Source organism: Macrosteles quadrilineatus, unplaced genomic scaffold, assembly GCF_028750875.1.
Source record: "Macrosteles quadrilineatus isolate MER2022 unplaced genomic scaffold, UCM_ALF_1.0 Scaffold_6__1_contigs__length_79288215, whole genome shotgun sequence".
Lineage (NCBI taxonomy): Eukaryota > Metazoa > Arthropoda > Insecta > Hemiptera > Cicadellidae > Macrosteles > Macrosteles quadrilineatus.
In genome coordinates this window covers 34,292,775-34,308,263 of record NW_026542599.1, presented here as the reverse complement: position 1 = coordinate 34,308,263, position 15,489 = coordinate 34,292,775, and the positions used below count along the sequence as shown (strand labels likewise).

The 15,489-nt window shown below is 32.9% G+C and overlaps 1 protein-coding gene across 1 annotated transcript in view; it reads left to right on the top strand.

Annotated features, from left to right (window-relative positions):
• The first annotated feature begins 2,550 nt into the window (after positions 1-2,550).
• LOC128997452 (neuronal acetylcholine receptor subunit alpha-7-like) overlaps positions 2,551-15,489 on the top strand; it is a 75,596-nt gene continuing 62,657 nt past the window's right edge. The window contains exon 1 of the mRNA XM_054423090.1: positions 2,551-2,666. Coding sequence (XP_054279065.1) covers positions 2,551-2,666 — 116 coding nt within the window. The remainder of the gene's footprint in view (positions 2,667-15,489) is intronic.

The window sequence follows — 15,489 nt, the reverse complement described above, 5'->3', positions numbered from 1 at the left end:
ACTTTAAAAATTTATGCATGTCTTAAACTAGGACAAATTTTATTTTCTATGTAACTTTTGATATTTTATATAAACCATTTATATATTTTTAAAGATTAAAAAACTTTTAAAACTAGAACAGCGTTTAAAAAGACCATCGGAAATAGAAAAAAAATTAAATTATCAACACCCCTTCACTTTAAAAATGAACAACGTAAAAGGATTGTTAGAACCGGGGTCGATTTAACCCTAGGCTAAGAGCAACGCTGTCTGGGTAACTAGGGAAATCCATTATTACCACTCGGGGTATTTTTGTTAAATCTACTTATGATTCCAGTATAAAGCTTTTCGCAGTGAATACTAGCTTTTAAGTCATTAAGATAGTGTAATAACATACTTTTCAGAGTTAGAATATAATGAAGCTAAAAGTTGCTTTGGTGTTTTTTCAACCCTCGCTCATTTTGCGACTTCGGTTTCGCCTCATTCGTAAAACTTAAGCTCGGGTCGAAAAGAGTCGCCTTACGGCCTAGTGATGAAATATACTATAACCCTTTTAAGGATAAAGATTTTTTTGCACAATCAAGATACCAAAATGTTTTGAAAGAGAATACTGTACCTATTTGTTAAATTCTTACCAATGTACATAATTGCCCGAATTAGAACAACGTGTTTAGGTTTAGACTAGCAACCGATGCGATTCTCACGTGGTGGTTAGCATCTCTGATTTTAAGTTGAAAATTTAAGCATATTTGATTTATTATCCAAATGTTTGCAATCAAATTGTATGGCCCACATGATGAAGGGGGACAAAACATTGTCAGCATTTTAGAAACGCAGAAAAAATAGTTTGAAAAGAGTCGTATAATGTTATACAATTCGTGAAAAGAAATCACTGTACGTACTCTTATTTCATTGAACAGTGGTAATGAACTCTAAAATAATTTCACTAACGAAATCTTCAAATTCCGCAGTTCAAATTTACTATAAAGTTAATTAGTTGCTGGAGTTGAAAGGAGTCCATTAATAAAGACCAAACTGACGATCGATACTTTAATTTGATGTTCCAACGAGCTTTATTTGTTTTGCTCGCTGGTGTTTAGAGTGCGGAAGTCAGTCCTTTCATTCCAGTTAAATAGAATTATGGGATGAAAACAGTTTAGTGATTGGTTTTTGCTGATCACACAGGCAGTATGGTAGTACTGTAGGTGAATTACATATTGATTTTTATATCTGAGTAATATATGATACTTATTTTTTTATCAGTACTATATTTTAAATTAGATTTAGAATGTAAAATAACTTAATGTTATACCATCAACATACATTTTATATTTCACATTGAGCATATGGATTTCTACTACTACATTGCATACTCAAACAATGAACTCAAATCTATCTGCACTATACTATCTGCAGCATAATCACTTATTTAGGTTGACAGAGCCAAAATATAAAAATATATGTATATCTTCCTACAATTTAGTTTCAAATTCACTTTAATTTCCAGTACACGGTGATTTGGTTAGGAACAGTTCTAATTACAAGGTGATTTGGGTAAGAACAGTTAGTTCTAAGTACACGGTGATTTGTGTAGGACCAGTTCTAAGTCCACTGTGGTCTCGGTAGGAACGGTTTTAAGTTCTCGGTGGTTTGGGTAGGAACAGTTCTAAGTACACGGAGGTCTTGGTAGGGACAGTTCTAAGTACACGGTGATTTGGGTAGGGACAGTTCTAAGTGCACGGTGGTCTCGGTAGGAACGGTTCTAAGCACACGTTGGTTTGGGTAGGAACAGTTCTAAGTATATGGTGGTCTCGGTAGGAACAATTCTAAGTACACGGTAGTTTGGATAAGAACAGTATTAAAAACACGGTGATTTGGGTAGGAACAGTTCTTTATACATGGTGATTTGGGTAGGACCAGTTCTAAGTTCGTGGTTATTCGGGTAGAGACAGTTCTAAGTACACGGTGGTCTCGGTAGGAACCGTTCTAAGTACAAAGTGGTTAGGGTAGGAACAGTTCTAAGTACATGGTGATATTTGGGTATGGCCAGTTCTAAGTACAAGGTGATTTGGGTAGGGACAGTTCTAAGTACACGGTGGTCTTGCTAGGAACAGTTATAAGTACACGGTGGTCCTGATGGGAACAGTTCTAAGTACACGGTGGTCTTGCTAGGAACAGTTATAAGTACATGGTGGTCCTGGTGGGAACAGTTCTAAGTACACGGTGGTTTGGGTAGGAACAGTTCTAAGTACACGGGGATTTGTGTAGGAACGTTAAATCTACTCGTTAAATCTAATTTTATTTAAATATGGAATAATTATGTCTTATTTATGGAAATATTTCAGTATAAATGTAATGAGACAAGTTGAAATTCGCTTAGTCTGCAGGTTTTCTGCGGCGGGGGTATTTTGTATATTTAACGTCTTGTGAGTAACAGTATAAGCGTAAATATATGTTTTAAGTGTTAAAAGACCTTCCTTAACTTACTTTCCGTAATTTTAATAACACGTACAATCCTGATCAAGAATTAAAATTATGTTTTACACTCCGAAAATCCAAATAGTCCATACTATGGCCATTCTATCACCAGCGCAGCAGCTGGTCCAGGTACTGATGTTGACGTATCCTAGCAACCAACCCCCTCCCACCCCCACCCCACCATCCCACAACCCACTGTTCTATGTCACGTGATAATAACTGGTATCTGGGTCATGGCCCACACAGCTTTGTTGATTCTTTTTAATTTGATTCTTTACTTGACTAGGCGAGTGATTTTTGCTGTTTAATATCGGTTGTTGACGAAAGTTAATAGAGTGTGATATAGGTTCATTTTGTTTTGTTCATGAATAAAAATTACAATTTCAGAGTTCTAAGAAATTCATGGAGTATTAATATTCCAACACTTATTGAGGGATTTATGGATTTTAATTGTGATAGGGCCTAGTCTTTTGAGCTTAAAAGTTAACCTGAATGTACAGGTATATTTAAAGTATTGAAATATATTTAGTATATTTCTTTGTAACATTAAAAAACGCGTTTTTCGTGTTTCATTATATGATATACCATTTTCTAGGATATAGGTCTTTTTCAAAATTTTCAACCAATTTATTTTTGTAAACCCACATAAAAAGCAATCTGGCACTGTTACAGTTTTATATCAGTAAGAATACTGGTGTATATTGATAAAATACCTGCTAAAAGTATTTTATTTTGTTTTTCAAATTATCGCATAAGGAAAAACTTTACTCAGAGTCATACGCGAAGAGTGTTTAATTTGTTCCTAAGCAAAGATTTTTCACAACTTGAGGAACAGATATAGTATTCCTCATTTTCAAAAAATATTAAAATGTTAATAAATCCCATGTTGTTAATTATATTCGCCTATTGGGTCTGATGATGATTGGAGTGTCCAATCGAAATCGATCACCACTTACCAACTTTTACATGTATTTACCGTCTTGTAAGTCAACAGTATAAGTGTAAATATATTATTGCAAGTGTTATTAGACTTAATATATTTCTGTATTTTTCAATTATATACACCATAATATTCTGCACCAACTGCAAATAAGGATTCATTTTGCAAACATTATAGTTTGTTGTAACGAGGAAGCGTTTCCAAGCTTTGAAAATATACTTTCTATTTACCTAAATATCGGTAAACTGAAAGATAACAACTATTTAAAACGCGTAAAGACTGTCTACTTGCGCGTTAAATGCCAGGTATTAACAATATCGTTGCATTTTACTCTTCTGATTTACAATGAGAGCTGTAATACCCACTTTGTATAAATGCACAACAACAACCTATTTGGCAGATTTCACCACGTAAACTCCTTCGTAAATATTACCAGTTATTTTAATAGATTGAGATAATGAATGATAGGGTGGTAGCAAACATAACAAGAAAGAATCGTTTACCCAGAAACCATTTAGAACTGAGTTATCCAGAGAGAAATATCACTTGCTCTACTTGGCTGGATCGTGTCCAAATTAAAGATGTTTGTAACCCTCTTAGCGCTACAGAAGCTTTAACTTCGCCATAACTTTCGTCAGCTCTTTCGTTAAGAGCCTTCCAACTAAATAATATGTGATTTACATGTTTTTTACCCCTATTAGTTTTAAAACATAAATAAATGAGACCGATTGTGACAGTCATTAATTATGAAAGGTTAACTTAGTATTCCTGGGGACCGAGCCATGGCTCGGTGTAGTTTATAAAACAGCTGATTACTTTGGGGATTACGTTTTGGTAGGAGAGAGCCAAATAAAATAATCAGTATTTGATCGGAACTATTTTCCCCCCATATCAAGTAATCTTCATTGTAATAAATAAATAAAAAATAGCACGACTTTGGAAAATTACTCCAAACATATGGATTATCAACACTATAGGTTTAATATATCAAAATAATTTCCAATTTATGTAAGTATTGATACATTGCAAGTAACGGAACAAACATAAAACACAAAATGTGTGTAGTCAAGATAAGTCTCTAGGGAACTCTCAGATTCTGATAAAATTCAGATCAAACGTTTAAACCAACATCAATTTGTTGACTTCGCGAACCAGCCTGATCCGACTATACGAAGAAGACTTTACTGTAAAAACATGTTTTATTTACTTTTTTACCCAAACATTTGGGGTTTACTATCTCGTATTGGATATAAAGGGAGTAAAACGCGTTACTTTTCCCCCTGATTTTACTAAGTGATTAAGAGTGCTAAGCAGTTACGTTTCCTCAATAACCTTCAATGATAATATATTATTTTACACATTTCAATTAATTTCAAATTTTTTCAGTAAATGATTTGTCAGACAATCTGTTCTTCGTAAATATAAACTTAGGGATACATTCAACGTTACGTCTAAATGTAGTTATGTTGTTGTGAACCTGTTTGTAGAAAATAAAATAAATAATCGTAAATACGCTAAGTATGTATGTTTGATGGAACAGATATTGTTTCAAAACACAGTTAGTTTATAGATGCATCCACTTACCTACGCACATCCGGGAAAGTATTTCTCATAAAATGTAATACCATTACCAAACCTTACCGCGTCATGAATGTAGTGATTTGATAAAATGACGCTTTGTCGAGTTCACAAATAACTAAACGAGTGTGAACGGGTAAAATGAAACGGAAGTTCCATTCATAACCGTTGAATTATAAACTGGACGGATTCAATTGGTTAGGAACGTCGCTATGGAATGGAGTTGGCTAAAACCACAGCTTTGCCTTGGATGACAATTAGGTATGCACAGCTGAGAAGCGTTATAACGATAACTTGTTAGATAACACGGCATGACTGCTGCTTCTAGCGGCAAATTGTTCTTGGAGGTTGAGATTTAATTATCTTGGTACTTACAGAATAGTAATAATATAGTAATAATAGTTTTAAACACTTAAAGTTGGCTTGTTTATGAATATATTTTGATCAAACTTGGCGGATTTTTTTTTGTATACTAAGCTATTGATATTTTATTAAAAAACACACTTTTTAGTTTCCCTGTATTAGCTAACCTAGGTACTCGTTAAACATAAATGGTAATCTAATAGATTAATTGAAAATCAATCCAGGCAAATGGAAATTCGCTTAGTCGGCAGGTTTGCTGCAGCGGGGGTATTTTGTATATTTAACGTCTTGTGAGTAACAGTATAAGCGTGAATATATGGTTTAAGTGTTATAAGACTTTCCTTTACTTACTTTCCGTAAATTTAATAACACGTACAATGCTGATCAAGAAGTTAATTATGTTTTACACTCCGAATATCCAAATAGTCCATACTATGGCCATTCTATCACCAGCGCAGCAGCTGGTCCAGGTACTGATGTTGACGTATCCTAGCAACCAACGACCCCCCACCCCACCCCCCCCCCCCCCCCACCAAATGTTCTATGTCACGTGAAAATAACTGGTATCTGGGTCATGGCCCACACAGCTTTGTTGATTCTTTTTAATTTGATTCTTTACTTGACTAGGCGAGTGATTTTTGCTGTTAATATCAGTTGTTGACGAAAGTTAATAGAGTGTGATATAGGTTCATTTTGTTTTGTTCGTGAATAAAAATGTCAATTTCAGAGTTCTAAGAAATTCCAGGAATATTAATATTCCAACACTTATTGAGGGATTTACGGATTGTAATTGTGATAGGCCTAGTCTTTTGAGCTTAAAAGTTAACCTCAATGTACAGGTATGTTTAAAGTATTGAAATAAATTTAGTATATTTCTTGGTAACATTAAAAAACACGTTTTTCGTGTTTCATTATATAGTATACCATTTTCTAGGATATAGATATGTTTCAAATTGTTCAACCAATTTATTTTTGTTTGGTATGTAAAACTTTCATTCCAAAATAAAAATAAATCCACATAAAAAGTAATCCGGCACTGTTACAGTTTTATATCAGTAAGAATAGAGGTGTATATTGATAAAATACCTGCTAAAGTATTTTATTTTGTTTTTCAAATGATCGCATAAGCGAAAACTTTACTCAGAGTCATGCAAGAAGAGTGATTAACTTGTTCCTAAGCAAGATTTTGCACAACTTTGAGGAACAGGTATAGTGTTTCTCATTTTCAAAAAATACTGAAATGTTAATAAATTCCATGTTGTTAATTATATACACCATGTATTGTGCACCAACAGCAAATAAGGATTCATTTTGCAAGCATCATAGTTTGTTGTAACGTGGAAGCGTTTCCAAACTTTGAAAATATACTTTCTATTTACCTAAATATCGGTAAACTGAAAGAACGTGAAAACACGTAAAGACTGTCTACTTGCACGTTAAATATCAAAAAAGGTATTAACATTGTCTTTGTGTTTTACTCTACTGATTTACATCAACACACTCTTTTACTCAATGATGGTGACATACCCACTTTGAATACACCCACAACAACAACCTATTTGGGTCATATTTCACCACAAAAACTACTTCGTAAAATATAACAGGTTCTTTTAATAGATTGAGATAATGAATGATAGGGTGGTAGCAAACATAACAAGAAAGAATCGTTTACCCAGAAACCATTTAGAACTGTTAGGTATCCAGAGAGAAATATCACTTACTCTACTTGGCTGGATCGTGTCCAAATTAAAGATGTTTGTAACCCTCTTAGCGCTACAGACGCGGGTCTTTAACTTCGCCCTAACTTTCGTCAGCTCTTTCTTTAAGAGCCTTCCAACTAAATAATATGTGATTTACATGTTTTTTACCCCTATTAGTTTTAAAACATAAATAAATGAGACCGATTGTGACAGTCATTAATTATGAAAGGTTAACTTAGTATTCCTGGGGACCGAGCCATGGCTCGGTGTAGTTTATAAAACAGCTGATTACTTTGGGGATTACGTTTTGGTAGGAGAGAGCCAAATAAAATAATCAGTATTTGATCGGAACTATTTTTCCCCCATATCAAGTAATCTTCATTGTAATAAATAAATAAAAAATAGCACGACTTTGGAAAATTACTCCAAACATATGGATTATCAACACTATAGGTTTAATATATCAAAATAATTTCCAATTTATGTAAGTATTGATACATTGCAAGTAACGGAACAAACATAAAACACAAAATGTGTGTAGTCAAGATAAGTCTCTAGGGAACTCTCAGATTCTGATAAAATTCAGATCAAACGTTTAAACCAACATCAATTTGTTGACTTCGCGAACCAGCCTGATCCGACTATACGAAGAAGACTTTACTGTAAAAACATGTTTTATTTACTTTTTTACCCAAACATTTGGGGTTTACTATCTCGTATTGGATATAAAGGGAGTAAAACGCGTTACTTTTCCCCCTGATTTTACTAAGTGATTAAGAGTGCTAAGCAGTTACGTTTCCTCAATAACCTTCAATGATAATATATTATTTTACACATTTCAATTAAATTCAAAATTTTTCAGTAAATGATTTGTCAGTCAATCTGTTCTTAGTTAAAATAAACTTAAGGATACATTCAACGTTACGTCTAAATGTAGTTATGTTGTTGTGAAACTGTTTTAGAAAATAAAATAAACAATCGTAAATACGCTAAGTATGTATGTTTGTTGGAACACAGATATTGTTTCAACACACATTTATAGATGCATCCACTTACCTTTACACATCCGGGATAGTATTCTTATAAAATGAAATATCATTACCAAACCTTACCGCGTCATGAATGTAGTGATTTGATAAAAGACGCTTTGTCGATTCACAAAACACTAAACGAGTGTGAACGGGTGAAATGAAACGGAAGTTCCATTCATAACCGTTGAATTATAAACTGGACGGATTCAATTGGATAGGAACGTCGCTATGGAATGGAGTTGGCTAAAACCACAGCTTTGCCTTGGATGACAATTAGGTATGCACAGCTGAGAAGCGTTATAACGATAACTTGTTAGATAACACAGCATGACTGCTGCTTCTAGCGGCAAATTATTCTTGGAATTTGAGATTTAATTATCTTGGTCCTTACAGAATAGTAATAATATAGTAATAATCCTTATAAATACTTATAGTTGGCTTGTTTATGCATATATTTTGTTCAAACTTGGCGGATTATTTATTTCATATTAAGCTATTTATATTTTATTTAAAAACACACTTTTTAGTTTCCATGTATTAGCCAACCTAGGCACTCGTTAAACATAAATGTTAATTCAATAGATTGTATGAAAATCAATCTAGGCAAATGGAAATTCGCTTAGTCGGCAGGTTTGCTGCAGCGGGTGTATCTTGTTATATTTACCGTCTTGTGAGTAACAGTATAAGCGTTAATATATGTTTTAGGTGTTATAAGACGCTTCTATTACTTACTTTCCGTAAATTTAATAATACGTACAATACTGATCAAGAATTATTTATTTTTTACACTCCGAAAATCCATATAGTCCATACTATGGCCATTCTATCACCAGCGCAGCAGCTGGTCCAGGTACTGATGTTGACGTATCCTAGCAACCAACCCCCTCCCGCCCCACCACCCACACAACCCAGTGTTCTATGTCACGTGAAAATAACTGGTATCTGGGTCGTGGCCCACACAGCTTTGTTTATTCTTTTTAATTTGATTCTTTACTTGACTAGGCGAGTGATTTTTGCTGTTTAATATCGTTTGTTGACTAAAGTTAATAGAGTGTGATATAGGTTCATTTTGTTTTGTTCATGAATAAAAATGACAATTTCAGAGTTCTAAGAAATTCCTGGAGTATTAATATTTCAACACTTATTGAGGGATTTACGGATTTTAATTGTGATAGGGCCTAGTCTTTTGAGTAGAAGTTAACCTGAATGTACAGGTATATTTAAAGTATTGAAATATATTTAGTATATTTCTTTGTAACATTTAAAAATTACGTGTTTCGTGTTTAATTATATGATATGCCATTTTCTAGGATATAGGTCACTTTCAAATTGTTCAACCAATTTATTTTTGTTGGTAGGTAAAATGTTTATGGCAAAATAAAAATAAATCCACATAATAGCAATCCGGCACTACTACAGTTTTACATCCTTATGAATACTGGTGTATATTGATAAAATACCTGCTAAACCCTGTTAATAAAATCCCATGTTGTTAATTATATACACCATATATTGTGTACCAACTGTAAATAAGGATTTATTTTGCAAACAGGAATCATAGTTTGTTGTAACGTGGAAGCGTTTCCAAGCTTTGAAAATATACTTTTTATTTACCAAAATATCAGAATACTTAAAGAAAGCAAATATTGAAAACACGTAAAGACTGTCTACTTGCACTTTAAATGTCAAAGGTATTAACAATACCGTTGTATTTTACTCTTCTGATTTACAATGAGAGCTGTAATACCCACTTTGTATAAATGCACAACAACAACCTATTTGGCAGATTTCACCACGAAAACTCCTTCGTAAAATATAACAGGTTATTTTAATAGATTGAGACAGTGAATGGTAGGGTGGTAGCAAACATAACAAGAAAGAATCATATATCAGAAACCATTTAGAACTGTTAGGTATCTAGAGAGAAATATCACTTGCTCTACTTGGCTGGATCGTGTCCAAATTAAAGATGTTTGTAACCCTCTTAGCGCTACAGACGCGGGTCTTTAACTTCGCCCTAACTTTCGTCAGCTCTTTCGTTAAGAGCCTTCCAACTAAATAATATTCGATTTACATGTTTTTTTACCCCTATAGTTTTAAAACATAAATAAATTAGACCGATTGTAACGGGCATTAATTATGAAAGGTTAACTTAGTATACCTGGGGACCGAGCCATGGCTCGGTGTAGTTTGTAAAACAGCTGATTACTTTGGGGATTAAGTTTTGGTAGGAGAGAGCCAGGTAAAATAATCAGTATTTGATCAGAACTATTTTCCCCCATGTCAAGTAATCTTCATTGTAATAAATAAATAAATAAATAAAAAATAACACGACTTTGGAAAATTACTTTATGGATTATCAACACTATAAGTTTACTATATCAAAATAATTTCCAATTTATGTAAGTATTGATACATTGCAATAACGGAACAAACATAAAACACAAAATGTGTGTAGTCAAGATAAATCTCTAGGAAACTCTCGGATTCTGATAAAATGCAGATCAAACGTTTAAACCAACATCAATTTGTTGACTTCGCGAACCAGCCTGATCCATCTATACGAATAGGACTTTACTGTAAAAACATTTTTTATTTACTTTTTTACTCAAACATTTGGGGTTTACTATCTCGTATTGGATATACAGGGAGTAAAACGCGTTACTTTTTCCCCTGATTTTACCAAGTGATTAAGAGTGCTAAGCAGTTACGTTTCCCCAATAACCTTAAAATATAATATATTATTTTACACATTTCAATTAAATTCAATTTTTTTTCAGTAAATGATATGTCAGTCAATCTGTTATTAGTTAAAATAAACTTAAGGATACATTCAACGTTACGTCTAAATGTATTTATGTTGTTACGAACCTGTTTGTAGAAAATAAAACACATAATCGTAAATACGCTAAGTATGTACGTTTGTTGGAACACAGATATTGTTGCAACACACAATTAGTTTATAGATGCATCCACTTACCTACATACATCCGGGAAAGTATTCTCATAAAATGAAATATCATTACCAACCTTACCGCGTCATGAATGTAGTGATTTGATCAAATGACGCTTTGTCGAATTCACAAAACACTAAACGAGTGTGAACGGGTGAAATGAAACGGAAGTTCCATTCATAACCGTTGAATTATAAACTGGACGGATTCAATTGGATAGGAACGTCGCTATGGAATGGAGTTGGCTAAACCACAGCTTTGCCTTGGGTGACAATTAGGTATGCACAGCTGAGAAGCGTTATAACGATAACTTGTTAGATAACACGGCATGACTGCTGCTTTTAGCGGCAAATTGTTCTTGGAATTTCAGATTTAATTATCTTGGTACATTATCTCGGTACTTTTACTATACACTAACTAAACAGTAGCATTTGATTTTGTATTATCATTGACTATTGGACAGTTATTTTAGTTATATTACTTATGACTGTCACAGGATTGTGAATTACGGTACATAGGTGTACAGGGTGCATACATTGATGTCAACAATAATAATACTCCTGCCGCAGCAAACCTACGGACTAAGTGAATTTCCATTTACCTGACTGGTTTTTCACTAAAATATTTCCTGAAAATTATCAGATTTATTTCCTATTAATAACATCAATTTTGGTGAGTACTTAGGTTTGACGCTACAGGTAAGATTATTGGGTGTGTTTTATTGAAAAGTTGATAGCTTAGTATAGGCTAAAAAAAATTGTAAAATTTGATCAAAATATTTCCATATACAAGCAAACTACAACAGTTTATGTATTCTCCTTTGTTTTAATGTTTTTACAAGTTTGGCATTGGTTTATTTTCACCCCAGCATTTCATACTATCTAACATCGGCTTTTATTAGATAGCACCAGTAATCGGTAGCACGGTAGCAAATGACAAAAAATCATGGCACAGAATCTACCTTGCTTGAAATCGGACTCGAAACCTTGAGATTTGTAGGCGAGCACTATAACCACAACTCTACTATCTAGACGTTTTTTTGCAATATTCTACATTTTCGGCCATTAATATATTCTATTCTCAATGATACTATGATGACCCTAGTAGGCATATATTGAAACAGGAACAACCAACAACTAAGGATATGCACCACTAACCAACCAATGTATTGTGCATTTACTATACACTACGCCATAATTTAACTAGAGTTAAGTTGTCAAAATACCAAAAGTATATTCTGGTATTATTTCTTAGTTACTGACCTCATATCATACCATTAAGGTGCTACTGTACTAGAGCATCAAATAGAATCAGTGTGCTATAACATTTCTATCAAGGACAAACCTGATTCCTCACCGAAACATTTCAAGATACTGTTGACCCAATTGTGTGGGTGCAGTGTTCCCTCCCCAAACCCAATCACAGGTCATATATGATGCACCAGGCCTTCTCCGCTGGTCAGTTGTGTTTTGCAAACGTATTACTCCATGGTTTTTCCCCAAAATCTAATTCTATGCAGATTTTTCGTAAGGTTTGATTAAATTTTGTGGGTGTTTCCATCGGTAAAATTTTCAAACTGCAAAGCATAATAATATAAAGGAGATTTAACTATCATCGAACTGCTGATAATTATAGGGCTCAAAGAAATTAGATGTAACATCATTCCATACATCTACAGTTACAATTTATACATTTAACCTTTTATTTAAAATCTTTTAAGTTGAAACGAGAATATCTGGATTCGGTTGCACTGACCAACCGGTATATAGGAATTTGAAATTAAAAAAATGTAATTATTTAAGGAGTTTTATAGAAAATTTAATTGACCAAGAGTAAGTGTTCGTACTGTATCATGCTGTTACGTTGATATCTGTTAAAACATACTTTTCCATATTACTTTTCCATATTAATAATAAAACACTGCATTTTTTAAGTATGAGTGATAAAAAAATAATAGTTTCTACATTTCCTTAAATTGTATGACTGTTGTCAAAAATATTAACAAAGCTTACCTTTTCAATTACAAAAAACATATTTCAATATTTCAATGATCTAAACTAAAAGATCTGTTGACGTTGTCGAAAATTATTCCTGGATTTAGGGACGTTTAAAATTTAAAGATTTGAGTTATGTGCAATTCTGACTTACTGAGCTGATAGCTTGCTCCAGGTACGATGTTTGGGTTGCCTAGCAACCAATGCTGCCTGCCATAACTACGTCCCCTTACACCCCCTCGGCCATCGCTACGTACAGGGTGGGACACGAATGGGGACAAATTAGCTTAGTAGGTCGTTAGAAGGTAGTTAAAAAATAAGCACGAAAAACGCTTGTTTTACTATATGTAGGCTTATAAGTTCCGATTCGGTGGGTTGGCCATGCCAGACTGACTTGAATACTGTCTTAAGGTAGATATCAAATAAGTGTATAATATTCCTGAGGCATGTGTACGTTTCATTAAACCTTGATCAATAAATTACATTCTGGGTCAAAGGTCTGTAAAAAGGAAAATAAGTGGCATCCAAATATCTTTTAATAACTTAAATAACTATATTTTGGGAGGAAAGACTTCTTTTATTTATATTTTCAAAAAAAGAGTAAAAGTCCACAGCAAATTTTAAATATAAAAAATGTGAGTGCAAATGTCACAAGTCATTGGATATTCCACGTCCGGTTGATAAGAATTATACTGTATTTAGATTTTGATAAGAAATTTGAACATAAATTCTATCTTTTAATAAATTTGAGTAAAAGCTTATAAACGTTTTTGGAATTTTAATCTATTGAATATGTTGTCCCTATTCATTCAAGAATTGATTTCAGAAAAACAATGGTTTCCTCGTGTATTTAATTAAAAGTCCGGAAGCTTTGTTTCATTAGTTTCGAATCGCTGATTCCTTGAATTGAAATACAAGCTTTTTATTTAAATACATATACATATATGGATTTCTTATCCCTTTAAAAAATAATAAAAAAAACATTCAAAATCCAAACGACACCAGCACTATTATAAATAAAAATATATTATGAAGCATGGCTTATGCGTATAATTGGAGCTTATTTCAGGTTATAATTATCCAGAGATTTTCTAAAATAGACAGGATGGTATTGGAGTATTTAATTGAATTAAAAAAATAATTTAAAAAAAACTGTGATGCACCACAAAATTTTAACACTAATTAATTGTAACATGGTAAGTTTATGTCTGGAGAAATCAAATTTAAATAACAATAACAGATCTAGTCAATTTTTTTCATATTCGTGTAACAAACTCAACACTAATTAATTGTAATATGGTAAGTTTATGTCTGGAGAAATCAAATTTAAATAACAATAACAGATCTAGTCAATTTTTTTCATATTCGTGTAACAAACTCAACACTAATTAATTGTAATATGGTAAGTTTATGTCTGGAGAAATCAAATTTAAATAATAATAAACAAACTCATATTTAGTAACGATATTGCAATGCCGTTGGTTATGGGAGTTTCATTCCTACTTCTTTTTAATGTTATTGTTATTGTTTATTTTTATACTTCTTTTCATGCATTTAGAGTCAAGTCTTGCTGCCAAAATCCTCAGTTATAAGTGCCTGCCACAAACCGCCTTACAACTACAGTAGAATCATAATTTTTTCGTACCTAACAAACAAAACGAAAAAAGTACTGTAAACTATGTTAGTCATCTTACACTTTACATATGAGGGAAACGACGAAGCCTATCTAAAGGTTGAGAATGACACTTGACCTTGAGGCTTCAATATCCAGGATATTGAGCTACTTTATAGGCACAGAATAATATCCACACGATATTGCTACCATCAACAGTATCAATAACTGTGGGTAGTGCTTACACTATTTGTTTCTTGCTGTTTACAGTTACATACAACAAAACAACAATCCACTTGTTATGTGTTATTGTCGTTAGTTTATTTGAATCAGTTTAACCATATATCACTCCACTCTTTACTTAAGGGATGTTTAGTTTACAGTAGAAAAGGAATCATCCAATGATCTGTTAGTTATATTCTGGAGTCAATCAACAAACGGATTTATCTTCAGGTTTCTTCAATTGAAATCTTTAGAATCGAGGTATACTGATAATTTTGAAAATAGATTTTTTGGTTACTGAGCGTTTTTACAGTAACCGCGGTAAATTGTTCTAATTGGCCTGAATTTGCTGATAAAAGCTTAATTTTATATTGCCAAAAATTAGTTAATCATAAATATTTTTTTCAGATATGATATATTTCTACCTCTTTTCTACCGAAAGTCAAAAATAATTATAATATTATATTTAGTACATATATGATATCTAACAAACTAAAGGTAATCCAGTTTTCCGGTATCAAATGGGAATAACCATCTTACCCAGCATGAAATAAGGCTATTTTCAACATTGAAATCATTGATCGTCAGTTTGGCTGGGTGAAAGTCCAATTAACTTCACTGTCAATTGTCTGGATTTA